Source organism: Chenopodium album, chromosome 11 (genome assembly GCF_948465745.1).
Source record: "Chenopodium album chromosome 11, dcCheAlbu1.1, whole genome shotgun sequence".
Lineage (NCBI taxonomy): Eukaryota > Viridiplantae > Streptophyta > Magnoliopsida > Caryophyllales > Amaranthaceae > Chenopodium > Chenopodium album.
In genome coordinates, this window is record NC_137844.1 from 1,511,089 (window position 1) to 1,536,829 (window position 25,741).

At 35.9% G+C, this 25,741-nt stretch overlaps 2 protein-coding genes across 2 annotated transcripts; one reads left to right on the top strand and one right to left on the bottom strand.

Annotated features, from left to right (window-relative positions):
* Positions 1–29: 29 nt before the first annotated feature.
* On the bottom strand, positions 30–18,537 carry LOC145567114 (stromal processing peptidase, chloroplastic-like). Its single transcript, XM_081626345.1, has 26 exons — positions 18,396–18,537; positions 17,989–18,279; positions 16,700–16,943; positions 15,361–15,602; positions 14,454–14,652; positions 13,508–13,555; positions 13,289–13,396; positions 12,976–13,164; positions 12,598–12,897; positions 11,460–11,561; positions 10,741–10,875; positions 10,419–10,643; positions 8,150–8,353; positions 7,861–8,028; positions 6,877–7,026; positions 6,379–6,516; positions 5,451–5,678; positions 5,221–5,367; positions 4,888–4,993; positions 3,390–3,522; positions 2,664–2,784; positions 2,507–2,587; positions 1,749–1,850; positions 1,456–1,606; positions 1,012–1,173; positions 30–457 (listed from the first exon to the last, which is right to left on the bottom strand). Exons 2-25 carry the CDS (start codon positions 18,177–18,179, stop codon positions 1,070–1,072), a joined length of 3,816 nt encoding a protein of 1,271 aa, XP_081482471.1. The 5' UTR covers positions 18,180–18,279; positions 18,396–18,537; the 3' UTR covers positions 30–457; positions 1,012–1,069.
* Positions 18,538–20,573: 2,036 nt separating this feature from the next.
* On the top strand, positions 20,574–24,406 carry LOC145568157 (TOM1-like protein 2). Its single transcript, XM_081627598.1, has 3 exons — positions 20,574–21,234; positions 22,262–22,537; positions 23,727–24,406. Exons 1-3 carry the CDS (start codon positions 20,728–20,730, stop codon positions 24,123–24,125), a joined length of 1,182 nt encoding a protein of 393 aa, XP_081483724.1. The 5' UTR covers positions 20,574–20,727; the 3' UTR covers positions 24,126–24,406.
* Positions 24,407–25,741: the final 1,335 nt, after the last annotated feature.

Consider the following 25,741-nt stretch of genomic DNA (forward strand, 5'->3'; position numbering starts at 1 on the left):
AAAAAATTCCTGCAAGTGAAAAGGGCAACTGGTCGAGGAAAAATTATGTTGAATATACACAAGAAAAAATAATTACACGAATGTTTCTATTATGATTATTCTTTGGCCCAATTCTTGGAGACATTACTGACAAAAATTAATCAGGGGACAATGAATACAAAAAATTACAAACATTATAAGGGGTTGTACTATTGACTATAGTACCTAATGAAAAAGCCTACTGTATGATCAACTAAACAATCTAGTTCCTTCAAATTCTTGTATATTTTTATTGGAGAGTTCGAGGAAAGTTAAATTGGAGCCACAGTCCAACAATATTGGTTCAATTGCACTTTGGCACCATGAATGCCTGTCTCCTTCAAATGGTTCCCATTGAAGTTAAATTTGAGTGAGCAACCGATCCTTTGACAGCAATCAGTAGATACACAATTATCCACTTGATAGAACACCATTTAACCTGGATTACATATCAAGAGGTATTAGAGCTATGCACGTATCAACATAATAGTTTGGCTATGCACGTATCAAGATACGAAATACCAGTGTTTTTCCCTGATATTATTTCTCAAGAGTATACAACACATTAACACCCCCCAAGTGAACAAAAACATACTAAGAGTATATGGGTAAATCGCAAAAACTAAAAATTAAGGCTCAGCTCTGCCACCATAACTCTCCCCAGCGCATCAAGCATGTCATTCAGCCACGACAAAAAATTTAAGATTGACATAAAGAGCATCAAATAGAGATCCTCTTAGAGATTCTCCAGGGGGCAAAAAACTAAAGAGAAAAACAATTAAAGGTCATTTTGTTTTAAATGATCCACAAGGCCACACCTACACAGCAGAAAGCCAAGTAGCCAATTCACAGCAGGGAGATAGGTAATCTGAATATATGACTTAGACTACTGTCAACATAATAATAGGTTAAGACTGGTAAACAAGGTGTGGAGAAAATCATAAAGGTGTGTAAACCAGTTGCATATTATTGATAAAAAGGCCAGAAAAGTACCTATACCAAAGTAGGGCCAACAGACCATTTATAACTCAAATCAACTAATTGACTGGCTTCATGTAGTTGGCCGTGTCATCGTTGATAGCCCACGCCCCCCGATAGGCAAACCTCCTGGAAGCCCTCCAACCGACTCTTCATCATTTAATAAAGGTGCTGCATCTATGTATCCAAAAAATTCTTAATGAGATATCAAAACTACACCAAACCAATCATTATAATAAGAAATACAGCATATTTACATAGATCAATGACAACACTAATTTCTATGTTTGCATTGACATCCTTTAATATCATGCATGTCAACAGTTTCCAACCAATTGACAGATTATTAACATTCCTGACTACTACACCCACCCACCCACTGCCCCCCCTCTCCTCCCTTTTTTCACTCACCAAGAAGATGGATCATTAAATTAAAAATAAAAATTAAGTATTATCCACCTGAAATTTCTTCTCCAGCCTGTGCTCCAGCAATACCAATACATGAATACAAGGAATTCTCATCCACCTTCAATTGCTCGTAGGCAACATATACATCCTCTATAGTGGCAGCCTCGTAGAGGGAGGTCAGATCTTTTATGCATGATAAGCCCTGAATGTATATCAGATGGGAGGAAAAAAGGAGATCAAGTAATATCAGATTTTCAAGGGACCAGCTGATATAAGGAAATAAAAACAAATTACTTTATAGACTGAAATAAAGGGATGCAGAATGGTAAGTATAGGCATTTTACCTTCCTTGGGACAGAAGATGCTTGCAAATGAGCCAACAACCCAAGCCAGTACGCATTTGATTTGATCTCAGCTTCATGTTTCATCAATAAGGTCCTCTTTGCCTGTAAATCAAGTTCATTATATGGATTTAAGTAGACATTGATAACAAGGCCAACGGCAGCAGTCCAATACCAACAAAGACATGTCAGCGGAATAGAAATGACCCACAGGCGCACATAAGCAAATGAAAGGGAATAATGGGACAAAAAGACAACATTCTTTTACCCCTCCTATTCTGAGAATGCAGCCGAACACCTGTTTCCAATTATTTCATGTATTTGACTATTTATTAGTTATTAGCCACTAATTTGATACATAAAACAGAATCTAGCTTTATACATCTATAATCAGAAGTAATCAATGGCAATGTTAGTGGTGGTGGAAACATCATCCGAGAGTGTTTCAATGGAATAAATGAAACTATCTGAATGAGAATTATGGCTTGCAACAAAACGAAAAATGATCCCAGTGTAATTATTATAAACTGAAGTAAAAGCATAAAGTTAATTTTCCTAGCTATATGGTTAACAAATTCAAACACCACCACAAGACTCCCGCATCAGACAAATAACTGAATATACTTAAGTGACCAGCCCTTTCCCTCCCTAATTTTCCATTGTACATCTCTGCCTGCTTTCTTTGATACAACCCCAACCCAATGAGAAGAAAGTTCCACAAAAAAGATTCAAGTTCACATCAAGTTTGCAAAAATACTAACCCTGTCCAGCTCCCTTGGAGCTATTCTGTTGCTATGCAACCCCCTGAGCACATTCTTGCAAGCGTCAACAGCTTTATGTACCTGAAAATATGTTTTATTAGAGAAGTCCAAAAAAGTCTCTATGAAAAAGGATGCATTGTCTGAATTAAGTCCACACCTTTCCAGGAGTTGATGTCACAGAGATCACATACCACCCGAAATTTAGCCTATCAAATAAATTCAATTCGAAAGACACGTCGTATGTCAAACCCAGAGAATCCCTTACTGTTGTGAAAAGCCTGTAAAAGGTAACCAAACGCTCAAAATGAAGGTGATGCAAATTACAGTTGAACACTCAAACTACATAACCTCCCCCCACCCCCCACCCCCCCCAACAAAAACAAAAACAAAAAAACCACCCCCAAAATAAATAAACACCAGAAGAGTGAGAATTGAAATCAGGGAGCCAGAAATTGGCCTAGTCCTCCCGTAGTGTGCACCTAGTGCAAGGTATGGAGGGTCTGCACTCTACAGAGCAGCATAGCCATACCGATATCACTATAAAAATATATGATCCCAGCCCCCTGTTCCTAAGGCGGAGGTGGCTGCGATTAGATCGACTCATGGACAAAAATAATTAAAGCATTTAGCTCTAAGCAGATTTTACAAAACCAAACTTTACTTATAGCAAATAAGTGTCTTCTAACAAGAGGCTGAAAAACATCAATTAGCCTCACTTTCAGAAGAATTATTACAGACAAAATATATGAGCCAAAGAAATCATGATAAACTAACCACCATTGCAAGTGGTGAGATCATCTGCAACGGCTAATTCTAACTTTAGCCAGAAAGACGAACATGCTATCTTATGAAAAAAGATTGAAGACCCTATCCAGAAAGTTACCTGGAATTTATAATCTCTGCTAGCAGCCCCATTGTTATGCCAAAGAAGAGTGGATGGCCCCGAATTTTGCTCTGCATCTCCTTTACATCATTGGAGTTGTCAGATGGCAATGTCTCAGATTTTGATAGCTCACCTACAACCAGGTCAAGGATGATTAAAAAAAAAAAAAAAAATCTCTCTAAGTAATATAGATATTTATCAAAAGGACAAAAATGATAGTCAACCAAAAAACATGTACACATCAGGACACACTTTCATAATTCCAAAGTAAAATTTGCACAAATCTTCAATAAAAAAATCAATTCATGGCTCTTAACATTATAAGGTGATCAGAGCAGAAATTGCACCATATAATAGTTTGAGTACCATTTGATGTTCGGCATATAGAAATTGATACCATCTCAAAGGGCAGCTATAAAATCTATACTTGTATACCAAATACAAAAATCAATACCAACTACTTTGATCTATACTACACTTATTTCCACTGGAGTCAAAACATTCACAACTATTTGAGTTCTGAATTATAATGGATTAAATTAAAATGGAACGTTAAACAATCTACATTTTCAATTTAATCTAGAGTGTAAACAGTCCTTACATATGAATTTCAGGATCAAATAAAAACAGCCATCTGTATAGTGTTGGAGCAGGGATAAGGTTGTGTATGTCCAATATCCAATATCCCCACCCCCCAAGAAAAAAAAAAAAAAAAACCAACTAACGGGTTAAGGCATGAGCTTCTATACAGGCGTTGGAGAAATGTTAATGTTGATGGCTACGTACCACTCATTTGACAGTTGACCAGTCGAATGACAAGATCCATACTTGACGATTATGAGATTGTAGGTCAAAACTATATTACTTCTTCTGTCCCAGATGAGTTTTTACTTCTTTCTATTTTGGGGAAGACGCAAAAATCCCTAGTTTATTTAAAAAAATCAATATTCCTGCTACTAAAAAGTCATGGTCTTCCCCCACTAACTCCTATGACATCTATTATTTGATAACATATAACCCTACTATGTCCTTTCACATCAAATTATTTAATAATACTACAATTGATAATCAAACAAATAATCACATAAAACAATAAGCCATGATAAGTAACAAACTACTCAGAGACAAAGAGAGTGATTGACAGGTTATATATCATGGAAAGGTAAAACAGAGTGGGTTACAGAAATCACAGATTAACGAGAGTAGTTTTGATACTTATGTCATGGTAAGTATCAATACTAAACAGAGATGAAGAGAGTAGTTGACAGGTTATGAATCATGAAAAGGTAAAACAGTGCTGGTTACAGAAATCAAAGATTCAACAGTGTTACAGAATAGACTACGGTAAAAGCTATTAGGAGCAGTATTGAACTAATTAGAGCACCCATTAAACATCTTTGTAAGAATTGTAACAGAGTTCTTGCCATTGTAGATTCCAACCAAGTGAATGACAGGAAACAAAGTCAACACTTACAAAGACCAACAAAAAAGGACTTACCCAGGTTTTCAAAAAGATCAACATTATCAACTGTGATGCCCCATCTATTTGGTGCAGGACCAGCAATATAGGCACAAGCTCTTTCATCTGTGTCTTTTATGTAAACCTGCAAATATGATAGAAATTCAGTTCAGTGACCAAGACAATCTATTGTTAAGGACAATGCATGTATGACTACTACACCAAGCTTCGAAACAAAATCAATCAATCAAAGCCTTAATCCCAAAAGTGGGGTCGGCTAAGCTTCGAAACAAACAAGAAAAACTTAGATTGCAGCACTACTGTCTGAAAACTGGGGTACAAGTTAATCAAAATTGACAGATTTTATCTAACCTGCTGAAATTGCATATCGGATGGTGGACGAAATATAATAGCATCACAAATCTTCTTCTCAAATTCACGATTTGCTCTAACCGTACCAAGGTAATCAAGAATACAAGATTCAATCTCTTCTTCTGAGAAGTCTCCAACAATACTGACCTGATTATTTGAGAGAAAAGGGCACGCTTTTAAGAATGTTTCAGACACTTTGTACTCAGATTTTATGCCAAGAGAGAGGTTACCTCCATATTATCACCAACAAACTGATTCATTACAGCCTCTTTCACTGACTGTAATGTTAAATTCTGCAATGATTCTGGTGTAGGCTCAACAAACCTTTCATCTCCATTCAACATTGCTATCATAAGCTTATGTGCTGTTGAACGCTCCAAACTTTTAGGAATTGACCGATAATAAGACATATATAGCTGTCTTGCTCTATCAAACGCATCATCCAGCCAGACGCTATGCTGCATGTCAACGAGGTTATTAACAGTGACAGCAAAATTAATGGCATTGTAGAAATCAGAAGCAGATAGCAGCCTAATGACTGAGTTGGCAGGCCTTTCTTCTGGCTTTAACTGCTAAGAGCTGGATCTATAGGCAATAGAGTATAGCCTTCATCCAGCCCAGTCTGATTCATAGCCACATTGCATCTTACTTAGGAACCTAGTTAAATATTGGAATTTTACTAAGGCAGGTTACTTAGATGAATAATCAACATGACATACAAAGAACAATACCTTGAATTCTAAACTTTAGTTAATAATAAAAAAATAAAGAGCTATTCCTCATTCTATATATTGGTCAAATGCTACTATCTCCAATAGAACTGGTTGCTACCAATAATTCATCCTACATTTTTGACAACCAAATGGCTTGGAGATAACTAGTCATAAAAGCAAGACTGGTTGAATCAGACCAGTGGATAGACAATTAAAGGAAAAGCCACCTACAGCACAACCACCACCCTACCAGTATGATCCAGCTCACAAGAAGGCCTGAATAATTCTAGAAAAACACAGCATTTCCCAAATCAATCAAGACTAGATGAACTAAATCATTCATTTTGAAAGCAAGTTAAATGCTCCCAGAAAAGCAAGCTAAACCAGGCAATAAACTACATAGAACAAGCCAATTGATTGGAAGAGCAAGAACTATAATAAGTACCTCAAGAACCATGTGTAGCAACTGGAAGGCAGCACGCATTCCATTGTCTCTCAATGTAAAACGGAATTCCATGCATATAAACTCCTCAGTAGATTCCAGAGAGCAATTTATCAGATGATTCACACAGAAAAGCTCTACCTGCCACAAGATTATAAACATTAGATAACATTCTTATTGATGAAGCAATGTTACTTGGACAAGTTGATATGGCCTAAAAATCCCCCTAAAATGCTTGATTGATACAATACTCAATAACTTGTTTTCAAAGGTTAAATGAAAATTTTGAAGTTCTTGTAAAAGAAGTGGAGCTAAAAGAGCATATTTTTCGGTCTTGCTACAATACATATCCCCTACTTATTCAGATTTAAGAGGTATATTAGACAGCAAAGTTTACTAGCAAAGTATAAGCAACATAAAACCACAATGAACATGCAATACCCAGAAATATCAATGTCTTACAAGGATTTAAGTGAACCAAAGATATTAGATGGACACTACCTGCTCTCTAGAGAAGTTGCCAACACGGCCACCCTCACTGAGCGTCCGAACACCAACAACAACAGACCCCTTTTCATCTGAGCTTTCCATGGCCCGTCCACCACCAACTATGAGCCGCATGACACCACTCTGGCTTTCATGTCTTGAGATCTGCCATGACATTGAATTCAAGCACATATAACTATACAAGTGAGAAAGTAAAAACAACATCAGCAAATGCAAAAGGCTATCAATCAAACAGAGCGAAAGCAGGGTAATGTGAAGATGAGAAAAGAAATTAAAGCATGCAAACTCCTCTCTCACCAAACAACTTGAAATTATGAGTTCCCTTAGAGAATGCAACTATTATTCTATTTAATTTTATTCTTCCATTCTGATATTTCTTTTCATTTCTATATATTATTTTCCTAACATTTCAAGCAGGTGATAAGGAATCCTAATAACCTGTACTTTAGAATGAGAATGACACTAGGCAACCAGAAGTTTCCCTATTCTCAAGAAGGTAAGCCAATTCTTTGGAGCTTCAAGAATTTGAAAAAGGAGCACGGTTCACTATATAGTGTCTACGAGATGCTATGGAAAAACTGTCATACAAAGAAACCTGCGTTCTACAAGGCAATATATTTTTCTCTAAGAAATTATATTTGATCAAATCTACACAAGTAAAAGTGCATCAAGAGGACAGGGTAACCTTACAAACAGACAGAAATTCAAAACTACAGCACTACCCAATCCCTTTGCATCTCCCAAATTGAGTAATTTGGGAATGTCCAGGCCAACGAAAAGGTAACAAAACCTATGTAATACGGAGTCTAGATCTCAAGTACTGATGTACACATCCAAATGACCTATAAAAGCCGTATACTTAAAAGGCCCATTATATCACGATGCTTGTAGTGTTTTGGAGATTACACAAATGCTATACAAAAGTCTGTGCTTGGCAGAATCATGCTCAAAATGAATCATGACATGGCGAAGTTATACCTTGTAATTTACAGGAATACCGTTTAAAAGACGGCGCTGAGTGATTCCTGTCTCTCTGTCATATAATTTAGTGCCATCTGCTGCGTCCAGTGGTGCAAATGATGGGTTGCGTAGCAATTTTAATTCTTGCAACTGTGAAGAAGTTATGAGATCTTTTGGCACCTCAAGCTGGGAAAAAAAAAAAGCACAGAAACAACAATTGAATCAAGAAAGCAATTTAATTTACAGACATCACATGTTGAGTTACAAAAAGTACGAGAATATGGTTTTAAGGATTGCACGGTTGCACCTCTGGTTCTGCCTCAATGGGTTCCTTCAATCCTGATTTTATAGCTTCAGATACTTCACTTGGTGATATCTTAAATTCAGTTTCACCAACTCCATCAATATGCACTTTTTTAGGAACACAAGCTACAATTGCTGCAGGAGCAGGGGCAGTTGGTTTTCCAAAATCAGCAATAAATTCCAGCACTTCAGCACCAATTGAATTGACCTAAAAACAACAACACGAATTAGTCTATGGAGGTCTTAAATTTATACAAAATCTTGGAAATATCAAAGGATAGGATAAAAGCCTCAACGTTGTGTAACTGAACCATCTCCTTATTAAATAAAGCAAAAGAATTAACAAGCACCCACAGAACTGGCATAATCTTAAAATCTTACTCCAACCATCCCTCACTTTTTGTTGAGATACAGATATACTGGAATACCATACCTTCTTCTAGACACTTCTTTTAAACATGCTTGCAGAATAGACCCAAAAAATAATAAACATGTAAACATCTAATCATGAAGTACTCCATGGCTATGGGAAAGAACTAATCGTCTAATACTGCATACCACAGCAAAAGCAACATCACTCTAGGAACAAGAGTTGCATATAAGACATAACTTCTAAACTTAGACCTCAGGATATAATTCAGAAACTTTTATAAAATACAGTTGGAACCCTGAGACGCATAATGCATTCAGATGAAATTCAACTAAAAGCCACATCCATGGACAAAAATCAGCATAATTTGTAAGTCAAATTTGAATCACATGTTATTATTTTACTTACTATTACTAATAGTAATACACTTGCTACTATATTACTGTTAAATTTTTCTGTTTCAACTAGATGTCAATTTGAATTATGTAACCAAATATATAAGGCATATACATAACAATTGGCAGTAAATTTGGACTTTGGTCTTTTAGATGGTACATTTAATTACGCATATGCAACTAGAGAATCCAAGATCCGCCACAGCAAACCCATACATCAAATGGAGTTTTATAAGATGTTCCTTAGGTCCCCTTGTTCATATGCTGATCTGGGAGTCCATTTCAGAGGCTATTTGACAAGGCTGCCCCCAAAGTCACATGATAAAAAGATAAGATAAAGAGTTCCTTACCTGTCGCAGTATTTCAGGGACATCACCATTATACTGGTCAACCAAATCCCACGGCTGTAATTCAAGATACGGATAGGCTATAAGCCTATAAGCTTAATTCACGAATTTCAAATAAGAATTGAGCCTCAAGGTTTACCAAATCCAAGGTCACCTGCTTTGACAGTAGCATATAAGGCCTAAAAGTAACAGCGTATAGAAAAGAGTGTAGGCAATGAAGGTCAAGAGGTAAGGATCCAATGCTTCATTGGGATAGGAAAAGGCGATTTAAAAAGGAAGCAGGGGAGGCACACCCAAAGTGCTCAAAAACTGCCGTTTATCCATCAAAACATTTAATTTTGATTAGCTGTGTGTCACTTCAATGAGGTACATGCCTCGTGGCTGCTCTAGAGGCTATACTTGTGACTGTGAGGCACCCAGCCACCCCCCCCCCCCAACACACACACACACACAAAAAAGGACAAGTCCTGACAATGATGTCAAAAGATGGCTCCTTTTTTTCTCATTTAGCGACCTCAGACATCAATATTTCCTCATTGTGAGAATTGTGACAATAACCTCCCACCTTCCCCAAACTATTTTCACATGTGGCTTGGGCATGAAAACTAAGAGTAGTTAAGGAAATATAATTATAATATAGATAGAGAGATTGCAAAGAGTAAGAGGAGAAACTAGGATGGAAAAGGAAAAGGGATTGATTTTATGAAAGAAATATTTAAGTATACAACCCAAAATGGAAGTACAGAAGAAAATTTTATATGGCCCAAAAAAAGGAGGCTTTGCACCATTCTTCAACACCTACCCTTATAGGTTCCAACTACCCCACAATTTGAAATCCAGTAAACCAAAAATCCATATGCAATTCATTATTTGTTATTCATTCCCAAGATGGCCAACTCACAACCCAGTGAGATTTCTAGCAAAGTTCGTCATTTGTAAAGTTATCCAACTCAATATAACTCAACTACATTCCGCATGTATCAATATTGACAAGTGCATGGAAATAAACATAAAGGGCCAGCAGATCAGAAACAAATTGTGTATAAAAGTCATTGCTTAATTTTGTTAAACTACTGAAAAGTGTGTCGCGTATTAATTTGCACAATTCAGTTTGTGATTTGAAGGGAAGTTAGCAAATTAGGAGATAAAACATAAGAATACCTCTTCAAGGGTAATTGTTCCAGCAACACCAACCAAACACTCATGACCTTGTAGCTGGTCCATCACTTTGTGTCCTAATGCATCACTTTCCATAACAAAATCCAGATTGTCCACAGATGGCACATTATCAATCATTGCAGCCAAATGTTCACTATCTTTCAACAAAGCATCCCTATAGCGAACTAATTCACCCTTAGTCACTCCAAATTCCTTAAGCCTTCGGACCTGCAACCAGAATGAAAACACTACTGATTTACAACTTGAAATTTTTTTGAAGAATATGCATGGTTGCACAGTCAAACTTGTATAACAGAACTCAAACCTCCTGAACTGCAACTTTGATTGCATTATGCCAATTTTTAGGTTCTGCAGTAACTGTAAGAGTAGTTACAGTGCAACCTTCTCTTCCAGAATCACTGTGGTCCAATTCAATCGCGGTGAAAGGAGGATTTGAACTCTGTACATTTCCAATGATAATATGAGGGGAGAAACAAAGTAATTAAAAGGCAAAAGCAACCTTTCCAAAGGCTACACTAATGTACAAACATTAGCCAAGAATAGAGATAATCTGAAAGGACATTGACTAGATACAGTCAGAAAAACAAAGCAAAACAAAAAAATTGACAAAACCCAAAGATCAGTATAGTACAAAATGCATAAGCAAAAGGTTGATTTCAATTTTTAAGTAAAGAATACATTTGACATAACCAGTAACAAATCAAATCCTTTCTAACTCTAAAACAACATAAACTTTGCAGCACTAGAAATTTGATCAAAGACGCATTGCTCATTTGTTCTGCCTAGAGTTTAATGTGGCGCCCTATGCGGAAATGACGAAGTCAAAGAGAACTGCAAATGGCACTGAATCGGTACCATAAAGATTAAAGAGCTCACACGCATCTTTTTGTAGCGCAGTCATAATAGCACAAATTTATCAAATATAAAAAAATTTCTTAGCAAATGACAACATTAAAACCATGGGTTGATTCATAAGAATTAGACATCAAACAGTGAAACAGCTGAATATTCAGATTAATGCACCTTGTATCGAGTGTTAATCCTGAAATGCAAGGCAGAAAGAACAATCCTCTTCATCAGTACATTTCGTAAATCACCATACGTCTGAACTTTATTCACGGGAACCTGCAACATAACAATAGTGAGTAATCAATCAATCAAAGCCTTAATCCCATAAGTGGGGTCGGCCATAACAATAGTGTGTAAGTGAGAAAAAATAGGAAGTCTGGAAATAGGTATTAGAAGCTAACAAAATTTTTTATTCAAATAAGCTTTCCATTTTACATTCAAAAAAGACTACTGAAAGCGCAAAAATGCAGCTTAATAAATTATAAAAAATAAAATGTTTGTCTATTATCCGTAATTAAGTAAACACCACCTCAACAAATTCTTAGCAAAATGCAATCACATTTGCCAACTTTAAGGTGATGTAGAATAGACCTTGGTATTGGGCAAGTAGAGTTGGATCAGTGTCGGTGCAAGTCAACAACAGGTCAACTTGTAACGAGTCAAAATGGGTTACATTAGAGCTGTTCGCATGTTAATAATGGGCGGAAAAATTAACAAGCAAGGAAATTGAGTAATGAGAAAGATAAAAGTACTACTGAAGTAGTGAATATGAAACTTTGTGCAGGTAAATTAAAAAAAAAATATATATCATATCTTTTACAAAAGTATTGGGCTATTGACCCGGACAACTAAAGACCTTTTCCATTGAAGGCCTGTCCAATTAACCCTACACCCATTGGTTTACTTAGCCCATTAACAAGGTATAATGAATATAGTTATGTTCATACTAATATTCATATTATTCTAACATATTAAAATTTTCCTCCCACTCTTCACTCTCTAGAGATTTGAACAAGACATGAAATAGTTGCTGGTTCAGCTTTGACCTTTATGCCAAGAGACTCCAGCGGCTATGGAGATAGGTACTAAGTCTATCGTTCAGACACATGAGCTGTTATGTGTTATCAAATACCAACTGGGTGGAACAGTTTGAGTTAAATGCCGAGGCATTAGTTATCAGACTGCTGAAGGATATTATATGATATAAAAGGAGCAGAGAAAGAACCATAAAGGCAAGGTACACAGAAAGAAGCACACAGGCAATTCACATTAGTCTTAAAACATTAATTGGCAGACAATATGTTTTCAATACCTTGCAAAACATATTAAATGAAAAATTCTGAAGTAACTCGTGTTGAAATATCTGAGGAGGATCAGATACGCAACCGCTTCCAGGTAGAGACCAATTGTGTTGGACAGGAGGACGTACTGCATGTCTTTCCTTTTTAGTAATTATTGGCTGATCAGAACTTGATGACTTATCTTGAGAAGCTCCTCCAAGGCCAACTGAGAGCTTAGGCACTAGGAAACTAGCCATCGCACCAAATGCGTTAGGCGTTGGAGGTGGAGAAGCCTCTGTTTCATTCTCCAAGCCAGTCTGGCTAAATACAGCCTACATTTTAATCACAGAGTGACATGAAACCCATAGTCTGAAAGAGAAACAAAAACACAAGATATGTTACCCTCTCACCTCAATTTGGTAAATTGTTTTCGAGATGTTATCGATATCCCCAACAATATACAAAGTAGCATTTGCTGGAAAATACCAGCGCTCATGGAATTTTTTAATTTTATCAACATCCCACTTCTTGATCTGCTCCTCTAAACCTATAGGAAACCTTCCGCTCAATTTGTTCTCGGAATGCAAATGTTGTAGAAGCTGGATAAAATGAAATGAAATTACACTCAAGAATTTAAAAAAACAAACAAAACAAAACAAAAAAAGAACTACCAGCAAATACAAACAGAAAGCATCTAAACATAAGGCACCACCCTTAACACACCTGGCAATCAACACGATATTCTATAGTATTCATCATCTGGAGTTCAGACAATATTGCACGCCTTTCCTTTTCAACCCTTGATGCAAGAAATTTAGGGTGGAAAGCTATCTGCATGAAAGACAGCATACCTTACTTAATCTATCAATAAGACCACTTGAAGGGGAAAAAATACATATATTATAAATGTAGGAAAATTGTGCCATAATGCCAATAACTTACCTCGTTTAAAGCATCAAGAACAAAAGGGAGTAAGTCGCCATCAGAGTCCTAACAAACACCACAAACATATAGTTAGTGTGTCTACATATGTGCACATTAATGTAATAGGGGCCAGATTTGGCCAATAGCAATGATCATATAGCATATGTGGTAAGTATTTGATAATTTAGCAATTTAATAGGTAGCATAACCCAGTGGCTCATGGAAATGCCAGTCTAACTGAATATGCTCTTAACCAATCACTTAGAATAGTCACTAGGTTAATGCAATGTGATTTTTGTCACACACTCACACACCCTCCAAGTTGGAGGCACTTAAGGCTAACTATATAGACATGTACTTACTCTTGCCACACACCAACAAAAGTTTGCCGCCATAATTACAGCAGAACTCCATAAAAATTCAGCTACGCCTAATAATATAGGCAAAAAAATCTAAGTGTGTTAAATCTGAACCACACCCAAAGTACGGAACCTAGGCCAGTAAAAGGAAAAGGGATAGGAGGAAACTAATCAGCAAAATTCAGCAGAGGTAAAATGATGGTGTTACTTATTTTGCTATCTTTGAACATTTACAGAAAGTATTAATGAAGCTACGTGAAATTGTGCATAAGGATTGAACTTGGAAATACTCCAAAACGAACATAAATTTCCGCATGTGATTTGACACCTCTATTTTACACATGTAATTGGACAACTTTGCTTATTTCCTCACATAATTCGACAGCTTCTCTAATTACATGCAATTAAACAAGAATACCTCTACAGGGAAATCACCAAAGTGCATAAAATTTGTGTTATTACATGCAGTCAAACAAGAATACCTCTACAGGGAAAGCATCACAGTGCATAAAATTTGTGTTATCAACCAGATCAAGAGCTGAAAAAACCCATACATTTTATCATGCCACAATCAAACAACAATGTCTGAGACCAAAGCAACAAACCTTTGCATGAGTTGGAGAATGTATATGAAAGACTGTGTGGTGGAAGTCTGTGTAAGCATTAGACCTTGCTCCAGTACCAAGCAACTTCTCACGCTTCTTACTTCCAAGAAATGCAACATGTTCTATCATATGTGCAATCCCCTGCTCGTCATCCTCCTCATCAATAGAACCAACATGAACTTCCATATGTGCTTCAAACCTGTAATCAGGATGATAACATTAGAACTGCAGGTTTATAAAGTAGAACAGGGCTAAGGCTTATTGTGTTGTCGTGATTCTACATTGAACACTGGTGTGTTCTTAGTCTACAAGATGAAGCCCATTACACCAGCATCAAACTTAGAACAACCGCCATTAGAGGGAAAAAGACAGTGTGTGTGGAAAATAGATGACTTGTAAATTGTAATATTGACAGGACTACATCTACAACCCATATCAGGTTTGTTCAGGCCTCACAAAGAATAACAGCTTCCGTAATCAATGTTATGGAAGCAACTTGCCCGAAAAAAGAAAAAAAGAAAAAGGAACAATAAGGGAACCTTTTTTAATTTTCAGTTGTAAGTTGCCTATTGCTATGCCACCTACTACCATAATTGAGCAAAGCAAAGTTTTATAAACTCATGCATGAGTGTTGATTGGTGAACACGATAGTTTAAAGTCAAAACATCTTCAAATCAAGCACTTAGATGTTGTCTCCAGTCTATATGAAGGCCTTAGGCCTAGAGCCACACACTAGCACCTCTACCGAATTCCCATTCTAATCACTTAGAATATAATAGCAACCACACCATTTATTTAATAACAATCCAAAATTGTAACTTTGAAGATTATCCAGAACCCACAGCAAGACATGCATTATAAGAACATGAATTGGGGAAGGGGAATCTATGATTTAGGTGACAGGTACCTGTTTGGTGGAACTTTATTGGGCAAAATTATGTAGCGAAGTCCATTTTTCAATTGTCCTCGATATAGCTTGGGGTGAGATGGAAGTTCAGAATTCAAAGCTTCCTCTACCTCCACTCTTCTTACTTCAGGATCCAGAAATTCCAAACCTGGTTTCTCCAGTGTTCCCTCTGAACAGTTTGTGCTAACTGCATGTGGTTCATCTGGACCAACAGCCGAGCATCGAACATGATGTTGCTTCAACTAAAAATACACAAATTTTACATGCGATGAGGAACAGTTTCATACATTGGTTACTATATCCTTAAATTAAGCCACATTTCAGCAATTGCCTCCATGGCACAGTATTAAGCCAGCACATAGAGCTTATTTCTCAAATGTTATTTGAGGATTGGATCCCTTGTAAATCTTGTAGTTGGACAAGCGTTCGGTGACATAAGATTTAACATAAGTTGAAATCAACAAAAGAAACTCACCAAATAATTAGAACTATGATAAAATTGATGCAACTAAAGAATCAACTAGAAGTAGAAATATACAGGTCAGCAATCAATAAAATTCTGCTCACAGCATAAGTAGTGCTTTCATGAAGAAACTCTATGCACTTGGTCAAAAACAGGAAAACTTTCCTAGGGAGAATGACAGTAAATTCAAATGAGAAGCCAAGAAACCTGAAGTCTGTACAAGACAAGATGGAATTGGATTTGGTTTACGGTTCATTCAAATAGCAATTTTCTGACAACATTTTTAGACCTCAAAATGAGATGATAGTTTACTGAAAAAAGGTGGGGGAGGGGGGGATAAGTCCCTCCATGGATAAAGGTATCTTTTGTTTTGCATATTTAATATTTGAATAAAAAAAATAAAAATAAAAATAAAAACCATTAATGCATTTGAAGTCAAACATGGAATCCCACTAGTGTGAGTTATGGTTAGTTGGAGTTAATGTCTTGCAATGAGCACTCACTGGCACCCAAAATCCAAGGTTGCAAAATAGAATCTGTTCATATGAAACTATTAATATGGAAAGCACAATCCCTGTGCAAGTTTCTGATTGAACCTAAAATCCAAGCTGAAGTTCCAGTTCCAGCATTTACAAAACAGCATCTATTGATATGAAACAATTCATACAGAAACCATGGTCCTTGTGCACATTTCTGATTAACAATTTGGAATCCCCTCAATTAATTTATTCAGTGATTATATTAATAACCAGTTCCAAACAAGTGCAGCACCAAAATAGTGCATATTATATACCATCACAATTCCCAAGTATTGCTTAGATGACAGGTTTCCCAAGCAACTAATCAAGAAAAAGTAGTTAAAAGAAGCTTACTTACACATGCAATGTCAGGCACGTTCTTTGACAATGGAAACGTTGACTTGTCTGTTGAAAACCTTGAACTAAAACTCTTCACAAATGACCCCCTTCTGCGACGGGTGTGGTTGCAGCATAGGTACACTTGATCTCTGGTTGAAGTTGCCAAAGGCCTCTGCTCCATAAGAATGAAACCTTTCTGCCTCAACATATTATTACTCATCTTAACCGATCTAGATACAACAGTTCGACCATCGTTGGACCACCTTACAACCATATGATAGTAAAAAAAGAGGTATAATGTCAGAATTAATGAACTAATACACAACCTTCGTAGCTTACACAGTGCAAAGGACTCCAAGAGCATGTTATAATGTCAAAAGTTCACAATATTCAAAATGAGACAATTAGTAACATCAGAATGGGAAAGTTGTTTATGAAATTTAACCCCCATCCCCAATACACACAAAAAAACAAAAAAGGAAGGAGAAAAAGACAAGGAGAAATAGAAGCTGGTTTGAAAAAAGAAGAGGAAAGAAGAGAGGGCAATAGGGCATTACTTGACATTGACATGGACTATCCACCTAGCCCATCGGCAAATTTTTTTACAACAAGCACTCATGTTTGCTCAATCTCTTCCAAAAGTTGTTTCTAATACAAAATTGTTGTCTTACTCTCAACTATCAGGCCTCGTATATTCTGTACTTTACCTAGGGAGGACTACATCTTGGATAACAAAAACAAGCCAACAACAAGAAACTTTGGTTATCATCCACTTTGCAGGCTACTTTGTTTCCTGGTTTAATATTATATCTAATCGGTGGAATTTGGAGCTTCGCTTGCCTAGAGATCACCTTTTTTCTATTCCAACTCTAAGTTACGGATCATAGATAAGCAATAGAGAAAAGGAACAACAGATTCTGAATAGTCTGTAATCTGTATATACACTTATACATTTATTTAAGCATGTCATGTAATTGATACTGAGTTCTCCAAACCGAAATACATTACACTACACATTTTACTGCCTTCAAACCTCATTACTATATAAGTAATATCTTTGAATTTATGCACGCATACACAAGAATTTACAGGTTTCTTTACAAGAATTACATACACGGTAGCATTAACATCAAACTAACAAGTAACGCCGCATTGATATTCCAACGACAACAATTCATTTCAGAAAATGTCACGAAACACAAGATTATACTCCTAGTCCAATTTGCATAAGTAAAAGTATTCAAGTGCCACAACCTAATAGTAGTAAAATGAACGATAATACTTCAAGAAAGCTGAAAACAGGTATACCTGCACTTAGAAAGGCGAAGCACAGGGCGACGAAGGCTCAACCGAGAGCAACTAGGGTTAATTGAAGAAGAAGACCTAGAAATTCCAACAGAAACGACATTTTTCGAACTACTATTAAAATCATCCCCAAAATTATTACGAATTTGAAGTTTTGAAACGCCGCCAAGAACAGCCGAAGCTGAAGCCGCCATTGTTAAACCTCCAATACAAAATCACCTTATTATTATCACTAATTTCCACCAAAATTACTCGAAATTCAACACTATCTCATCAAAATCTCCTCCTTAAGACCTGCAAAATTAAGAACACAATCGAATTAATTCAAGAAAAATCAATCGAAATAATTCAATAAAATCAATTGAATTAATTCTTGAAAAATGAAGAAGTAGAGAGAGAAAGAGAGGTACCGGAGGAGAGAGAAAGGAGATAATGGTGAAGGAGAAGAAGACGTTGAAGACTGGGATAGTTTGAGTAAGTTGTTGTGAAAAGAATAATATTTTTGCACCAAACAAATTATAAAATGAAAGAAAATGAAAATTAATAGAAAGAGATTTTTTTGGTTAAAAAAAATGGAGAAAAAAAAAAGGGAAAATAAAAACGATGAGGCGGTTGTTGTTTTGAGTTCACGTATTTGGCGGTTTCTTAAGCCGTAATGTAAAAATCTGTTACAGAATTGCGTGGCTCTATTTCCATCTACATTTTTTTTTTGGGTTGTAAATAAAGACAAGAATGGAAATAAAAATCCTTTTCCAAAGATGATTTGTGGAGTTTCGATATAATTATGTGTATATACGGCCCTTTTGTGTTCAAATTTTATTTTTTAATTATAAAGATATTTAATAAACTGAATTTAGTGAATGAATTGTTGAGTTTTAAGATCTGCTAGTTTGAATATTTATCGATTTCATATCACGAGTGCATTTAAGCGCATAGGCCTATGTATTTGACATGCACGTAAGAGGACAATTTGGTTTTCGGTGGTACGTTTTTACTCTCTTAATGGTACAGTGGTACATTTTTGTATACTATTATGCATATATAATGTACCATTAGAGTATAAGTTGTCTGAATAATACTTTTGTGTACTATTATACATGTAGTAGTACTTTTTGCCATCATATTTTCCACCCTGGCACCCTCATGTTCTCATTTTTTTACAAAATTGTCATCCTATTTGCATGCCCAATACATATGGCTTATGGGCCAAGAGTTTTCCACCATATAGGATATTAAGTACTTCACTTAGTTGACTAAGGCTCTATTCTCTTCGGCTTAATTTCAGTTCAGTTCAGCTCAAATTAATTAAGTTCAGTTCTTAATTTCATTCTCTCATAAACAATTCAGTTCAGCTCAGTTTAGTTAAGCTCCAATCAGTTCAGTTCAGTAAATCAGAACAGGCCCTAATTAGATCAAACAGTGGTTGTTCAACAATTTGTGATGCAATTGCCTTCAACTGGTGTTCTTGTTGAATGCTAACACGCTATATATGAAAGAGACTAAGGGCGTGTTCTTTTCAGCTTAATTTTAGTTCAGTTTAGTTCAATTCAGCTCCAATCAGTTCAGTTCAGTTCATAATCTCCTTATTTCATAAACAATTCATTTTAGCTCTTTTCATTTCAGTTCAGTTCAATTCAGCTCTAATCAGTGTAGTTTAGTTCAGTTCAGTAAATCAGAACAGGCCCTAAGTTAATTGTAATCGCTTAACTTGATATTTTAACCAGAGAGCAAAAGATCATGGTGCACCTCATGTTGTTCCCTTGATTCACCGTGCTCTCTTCTAATAGGATACTGTCCTTGTAACCTACTTTCAATTAATTTAAATTTTAGAGCACATGGACTCATATGCATAGGGAGTAACACTCCTATTCTTCATATGCTTTGAAAAGGAGATGGACAAAGAGAATTAAAGGCTTAACAAAATACATGATATATAGTTTAATTCACATTCCTTCTTTTTTATTTTAGAATAACCGTTAAAATTCCAAATTACTAACATGAAAAAAAATCCTTAACTTCCTTAAAAAAAATAATAATAACTTTCTATTTCTTTCTTAAATATACATATATATTTCGTGCATTAACATGAATATATTCTAGTGTAAGAAAATATAAAATAGTTTTTGTCCATCTATGGAATATGATAGCTAAATTATACTACTCCCTCCGTCCCTAAATTACATTCCTGTTTGGAAATTTACACGGGAATTAAGGAGAGAAGAATAAGACAAATAACAATAATTAGATAATGCAATGGGAAGTACAAAGATAGAATATTTATTACTCATGACATGTCATCAATCCTTTGCAAAAAAAAAGGACCAATCACATGCTCCTAATTGAAAATTTTTAACCAATCATATTCATTGTAGTTTGGCACAAGGATTATGAGTGAGATTAGGTAAGGATGAGTGAGAAAGCATTAAATATAAAACAAAAAAAGAGAGTTGATTTACTAAAAAAACTTACCAAAGATAGAAAGGAGGAATGTAATTTTGGAATACCAAAAATAGAAAGGAGGAATGTAATTTAGGGACGGAGGGAGTAGCAAATAGGATCATAGATTCATAGGTCCAATTGATTTTCACCTTCCACGTTTGTCTCTCTCATTTGACACGAACAAAATGTAAACATTCCCTCATTTCATTAATCCTTGACCTTTTCCTTTCAAAATTCAAAAACACCATAAATCAAAATCCCCAATTTCAAACCCTAAAACCTGCACAACAAACCCTAAAATCAATGGACAAATCAACGCTAGCCTCCATTGGAGAACGTCTGAAAGCTGGAGGAACTCAAATGGGAAGAACAATTTCCCTAAAAGTGAAAGAAATGAAGGACCTTCTTCAAACTCCAACTCCAGAATCACGAATCGTGGATCAATCCACTTCTCCGACGCTCGAATCTCCTGATTGGGGCCTCAATCTTCGAATTTGCTCGCAAATCAATGCAGAAGAATTGAGCGGCGCTGAAATTGTTAAGGCGATTAAGAAGAAGATCAACAATGGCGGAAATGGTGATGCTAAGGGGTTGAGGTTGGCGTTGGAGCTTCTAGAAGCTTGTGCGATGAACTGTGAGAAGGTTTTCTCGGAGATTGCGTCGGAGAAAGTGGTGGAAGATATGGTGGTTAAGCTGATTGAGAATCCTCAGGCTGATCGAGAATGTCAAGTTAGAGCTATGGAGTTGATTAGGGCTTGGGGTGAGACTGAGGAGTTGAGTTATTTGCCTGTTTTTCGCCAAACTTATGAGGTGATTTGAGCAATTTTTTGCCTTTATTTTGATTTTTTGATTAATTTGTTTATCCGTGTTTGATTATATGGCGAGTATTTGAGGGAAATGCGTATTTGTAGGCCATGATTTGTTCATATAATCATATTTTGCCTGCATTGTTTTGATTTTTGGTGGACGTGTAACTTAGGTTATATTGTTAGATTAACTTCCTTAGTTTTGCGTAAAATTTATTTGATTCTTGTTGAAATTACATGCTGTGCACGTGTTAGTCTTCGGACATTGGAGATAAGGAGGGATGCGGACCACATAATTGGCTCAAGGAAGCTTGAGGAGCTATTCCTCCCATTATCAATTGGTTTTGGGATGAAACCTCTTCATGGTTTGAATTATCATCTTCTAATTTTTGGGTAGCTAGCTGCCAAGGTTCATTTTCATGTTCTCTAACAATATGACAATTTGGTATTTTGATTATGTAGTACGGAGTAAGTATTGTTATAGGCGTGTTATTTCGTTTCAAGACTTAATTTATCTTAACGCTTTGAATCATCCAATTTATATTAGAACATCTTGGAAGTCTAGTAATAAACTATAAACTTTTGACAGGTGAAACTTTATTTTGACGTCTTAAATAGATTAAGGCTCTAATTGATGATATATATCGTCTGGATGGAGGGAGTATTTTGTTTCCAAAAAATATTAGGATTGTTAAGTTGAGTGGATCAGCAATGAAATTGAAATCCCGCAGTGCTGATTGATGTGATGGCATATCGGTAACTTACTTGGAACTTCGTCACATTTGTCACTCTTCAATGTGTCATACAAGTATGCAACTATCCTTGAATCTATACTGGAAAATCCACTTAGGCAGTTAAATATAATAATGCTGGCTGTGTCAAGTCACAAATAAAATCACTCTTTATCAAATCTCTAGAAAAGATGTTGTAGCATTGTTAGGATTTTTCGAAATTTATATTGGTCGTAATTACCATTATGTTCTAATATCTCTGGTGCTTATCTTTGTTGCCTCATCAAATCATATTGACAGAACTTGAAAAGGAGGAGCATGTCTTCTCAGGTGGAAGACGGATCATTTCCGCCTGTGCAGTATTCTTTGGAGTCATACACCGACGAGCATGAAGTCCCACCACCTGAAAGCTATCCAATTCCTGGCTCAGAGTCAAACGGTGCAGCTGATGCTATGCTGCCTTACAACTATGGCAATCTCAGTTCAGAACAAAAGGAGTTTCTAGAAATTACCAAGAATAGCCTTGAAGTGCTTTCCAGTTTGTTGAGCTCTGAAGCAGATCCCAAAGTCATTGAGGTAATGTTTTTTTTTATAGATCAGGTCTCAGCTGCAGATTTAAGTTTTGAAGTGTTATAACTGTTAACCTCTGTGGGTCTATAACTGAGTTCAGATAAAAAAGTATCTTACCTACATACTGATAGTTTTTTCATTTTTTTTACTGTTCCAAAGCATGGAATTATAGCTTGCTGCACCTCTACATATATGCATATGGTCACAACAGGATGCATCTTTAGCTCGGGATGATGTTAGGTGTTGTTGTGATATATTGACTTGCTCACTTTTAAACAACTAAAGCGAGCCCTTCAGTTTCACATGGTAATTGATGATTAGGTATAGCTTTGTCTCCCATATATTCATATGATACCAAATTACCAATAATTAAATCCCAATAATAGTATTGCGAGCCCTTCACTCTAAAGGGTGTGGGAAGTAGAGAAAGGGGTATATAAAAATATAACAGAACAACAGAGGTATCAGTTGTCATTAGTCTGCGGTCTACCTATGCTGTTTTTTAGCTGTCTATTAATATTTCTGTGACCACAAATGATAAATTGAATTATATGACCCCTTTTATATATCTTAACCAATTTTATTTGAAAGGTGTGCCTAGTACTTAAGATGTATGTTATTTTAGACTTTGCCTCTAGTTCTGGACACAGGTACATCACATGCATGTTCAATACCTCAGGTGTTAGACTTAGTCCCTTTTATGAAATTTTATCTCGCACTTGGTCCTTAATGTCCTTAATAACAAGTCAAACTTCTGTAATCAGGTCTGAGTGTTGAGAATTTGACACATGAACTTGAAATTGAGTCTAAGAAACATATCTTAGAATAGAAAGTTGACACACACACACACACACACACATATATATATGCAAGACTTGTAGACATTTTTGTTGATCTGGTCTATTATGTGATTGCATTACTTGAATATTAATCTGATTCAGCAATGCCATATCTTTTCTACTCGTACTAATCGGTTTGTTTACCTCAGTTTGGTGCAAATAGGTTATGGATAATTTCCTGTACATAAACAGCTTTCTTATCTTAAGCCAGTTCCAAATTTATGTGTCCCTCACTTTGTTTTCTATCCTTGCAGCTCAGTAGTTTACATATATAAGTGTGTCAATCTGGCAGACGGTTCGGAGTATTTGACTATTGATTGGTTCATTGAAAGTGGAGCTCATTTGTGATATTGCAGGATGACTTGACGATAAACATGTTAGACAAGTGCAAGGATTCACAGCCTGTTCTTCAGAGGATAGTTCAAAGCACCAATGATGATGAAAGCTTGCTGTTTGAGGCACTGAATCTTAATGATGAACTCCAGAAAATCATTTCAAAATTTGAGGAAATGCAAGTTTCCAGAAATCCTGACATGCAAAATTCTGAAGAGCCAAAGGAATCTCATTCTGTTGAAGCCCAGTTCCCTCCACTGGTAGAAGCCCAGCCCCCTGCACTGGTAGAAGCCCAGCCCCCTGCACTGGTAGAAGCCACAGACGTGAACAAACCAAAGGAATCCCCTGAAGTAGAGACTGCCAAACCTGCTGCTGCAGATATTCTCAACGAGGGCGAAGAATCCAGCAACGATAAGAAGTAGGCTTGATGAAGGGGATGTATTTTTTTTTCCCCTTCCCACTTTCTTTTTCATTCAGTGAGTGATGTATGTATGCTTATGGTCTGTCTTCTTCCAGATAACCATGGTTGCAGTTATTTTAAGGTTTCAGTTATGCATTAATCTTCCCGCAGAGCCGATAGAAATTTTTCTCTATCCTTCAGTATCTAATGCTGTAGGCCTCTGTATATAATGATCTTGGCGGCCTTGCTATGTTTCTCGGACTGTTTATTCGAGTAATAATAGCAGTACCAGATTCAGTGATTTCTTATTTGCTGTACTCTAATTTACATCTGTTTTAAGTAATTCACTAGGTGAGCTTTGTGATTGCACAAAACAATGCTTATAATTTGAACTGTTTGACTAATAATCTTATCCATCAAAAAAAAAAAAGTTGCCATCTTTTCTTTGATTGCGAATACATCAAGGTGTATACAGAATATCAAAAGTTGGCTGGGGATTTGAGTTGTGATTGATAATTTCTACCTTTTACTAACATGATGGATTATTCTTGATGATGGATTATATCTTGAGTAGGAAAGGTTCCATGTGGTAAAGAGTGGTTTTGAAAGTTGTAATCAACTGTTTTTATTCTCGTTAAAACAAATTCAATAGAAGAAGAAGAGTCACTTGAGGGGTAGATTAAAGAAATTTTCAAATAAGCCCTATGAGATTTGATCTCGCATATAAGATGGAGAGCAATGTAATACTCACAACTAGGGATGTCAATGTGGCGGGGCGGGGCGGATGTTGGCCTTTCCATCCCCACCAAAAATTTTCATCCGCATCCCCGCGGCGGGTCCAAAATTCATCCCCATCCCTGTCCCGGCGGGTATAATTTCAAAACCATCCCCGCGCCCATCCCTACTTGGATATCCATCCCCACTTTATCCCCGCCTAAGACCCGCCTAATCCCCACCTCCCAATACACAATTCAACATAATCTAATATATATATATAAAGGGGAGTTTTTTCCCGAGTTTTTAGAGAGCCACATGTGATCTAATTTTCTTAGTGTGCCGTGTTGGATTATAAATTTTAGTAGTAGCCAATTAAATAAGAGATTATTAAATTTTTTTTATAATTAAATAATTCAAATGCCACATAAGCAAAATGGCGAATGAGATTTTAAAATTTAAATTATAATTAAATGATTCAAATGTTACGTAAGAAAAATTGGTGAATGTCATTTTTGAATTTAAATTAATTAAATATAAAATATTATCTTTTGATATTAGGAATATATAAATACTACCTCCGATTTTTTTTAGTTGCTACTTTGGAATATTTTATATCTCTCAAATAATACCCCAAAGTTGCAACTAAAAAAAATCAGAGGTAGTATAAACCAATTTTAGCACATTAATTAAAAAAAATTTGTTTTAAAATTTAAACAAACCGTGCATTGCACCGGCTTCATCTAGTTAATATAGACTACAAGAAAAAAATTATTGTTAATATTACACACTCTTTTAGTTATAATATTAGTGTATTACAATTATTATATCTACTATTTTAATTTATATATATATTTTTTTCATAAATAGTATAAAAATATATAATTTTGTTTTTTAAAATATATAGATGTGGGTGTGAGGCGA

What these genes read in the sequence shown, in the direction of transcription:
- LOC145568157 (XM_081627598.1), top strand. Translation starts at nt 20,728, where the DNA reads ATGGACAAATCAACGCTAGCCTCCATTGGAGAACGTCTGAAAGCTGGA. An exon ending in TTTTTCGCCAAACTTATGAG is followed by an intron (nt 21,235 to 22,261) that starts GTGATTTGAGCA and finishes TCATATTGACAG; the next exon opens with AACTTGAAAAGGAGGAGCAT. An exon ending in CAGATCCCAAAGTCATTGAG is followed by an intron (nt 22,538 to 23,726) that starts GTAATGTTTTTT and finishes GTGATATTGCAG; the next exon opens with GATGACTTGACGATAAACAT.
- LOC145567114 (XM_081626345.1), bottom strand. Translation starts at nt 18,179, where the DNA reads ATGGCGGCTTCAGCTTCGGCTGTTCTTGGCGGCGTTTCAAAACTTCAA. An exon ending in TGCTACACATGGTTCTTGAG is followed by an intron (nt 5,679 to 6,378) that starts GTACTTATTATA and finishes GTTGACATGCAG; the next exon opens with CATAGCGTCTGGCTGGATGA. An exon ending in CCGATATGCAATTTCAGCAG is followed by an intron (nt 4,994 to 5,220) that starts GTTAGATAAAAT and finishes TCATATTTGCAG; the next exon opens with GTTTACATAAAAGACACAGA.